A 647-nucleotide genomic window follows, 5' to 3' on the forward strand; every position below is an offset into this window, starting at 1 on the left:
AGGCACCCAGTGGCAGAGAGGGACTGTCCCAGGGGATGGTGGGACCAACCCAGGGGATGGAGGGACCATTTCGGGAGATGGAGGGACCATTTGGGGGGGATGGAGGGACCGTAATGGGGGATGTCACCTTTCAACCATTCGCAGTTGTAGGTGCTGAATCTGCCCTTGGACTTGAGCTGGATGTGGGTACTCTTGCCATTCTTGGTGATGTTGGTGACCTGGAACGTCTCGAAGGGTGGAATGAGGACCTCTTCCTCAGTGGGGAATAAGGAGAAGTTCCTGATGAGGGCACCATAGCAGGTGTACACCGAGAAGAAGGTGTCGGTGCCGAACTGCTCAGCTTTATCCTTTCTGAGGGAGCTGGAGGCAAATTGGCCGATCTCTTGGGAAGTGGGGCTGGGGTGGCCGGTGTCAACCTCCTCCCTTCTCCCCTGAGTTTTGGGGGTGCTGTGACCCCCAGGGGCAACCACGGGACAGACAGGGGACCAGTCCCCGGCAGGAGACACACATCCTGCCCTGGACCCTTTGAGCAGCATCTGGGGCGTGGGCATCTCTCTATGGGATACCCTGGATGTGGGAGCAGTGGGGATGTGGGGAGGGGGCTGCAGCCCCCCACGAGCTGTCCCCAGATGAGGGAGACACACGGA

The 647-nt window shown here is 59.7% G+C and overlaps 1 protein-coding gene across 1 annotated transcript in view; it reads right to left on the minus strand.

Annotated features, from left to right (window-relative positions):
• The window catches only part of LOC106900195 (erythroblast NAD(P)(+)--arginine ADP-ribosyltransferase-like), a 5,424-nt gene that overhangs the window by 620 nt on the left and 4,157 nt on the right, over positions 1-647 (minus strand). Inside the window, exon 4 of the mRNA XM_014962184.1 lies at positions 128-382. Coding sequence (XP_014817670.1) covers positions 128-382 — 255 coding nt within the window. The remainder of the gene's footprint in view (positions 1-127; positions 383-647) is intronic.

Source organism: Calidris pugnax, unplaced genomic scaffold (genome assembly GCF_001431845.1).
Source record: "Calidris pugnax isolate Ruff unplaced genomic scaffold, ASM143184v1 scaffold963, whole genome shotgun sequence".
NCBI classification, from domain to species: domain Eukaryota; kingdom Metazoa; phylum Chordata; class Aves; order Charadriiformes; family Scolopacidae; genus Calidris; species Calidris pugnax.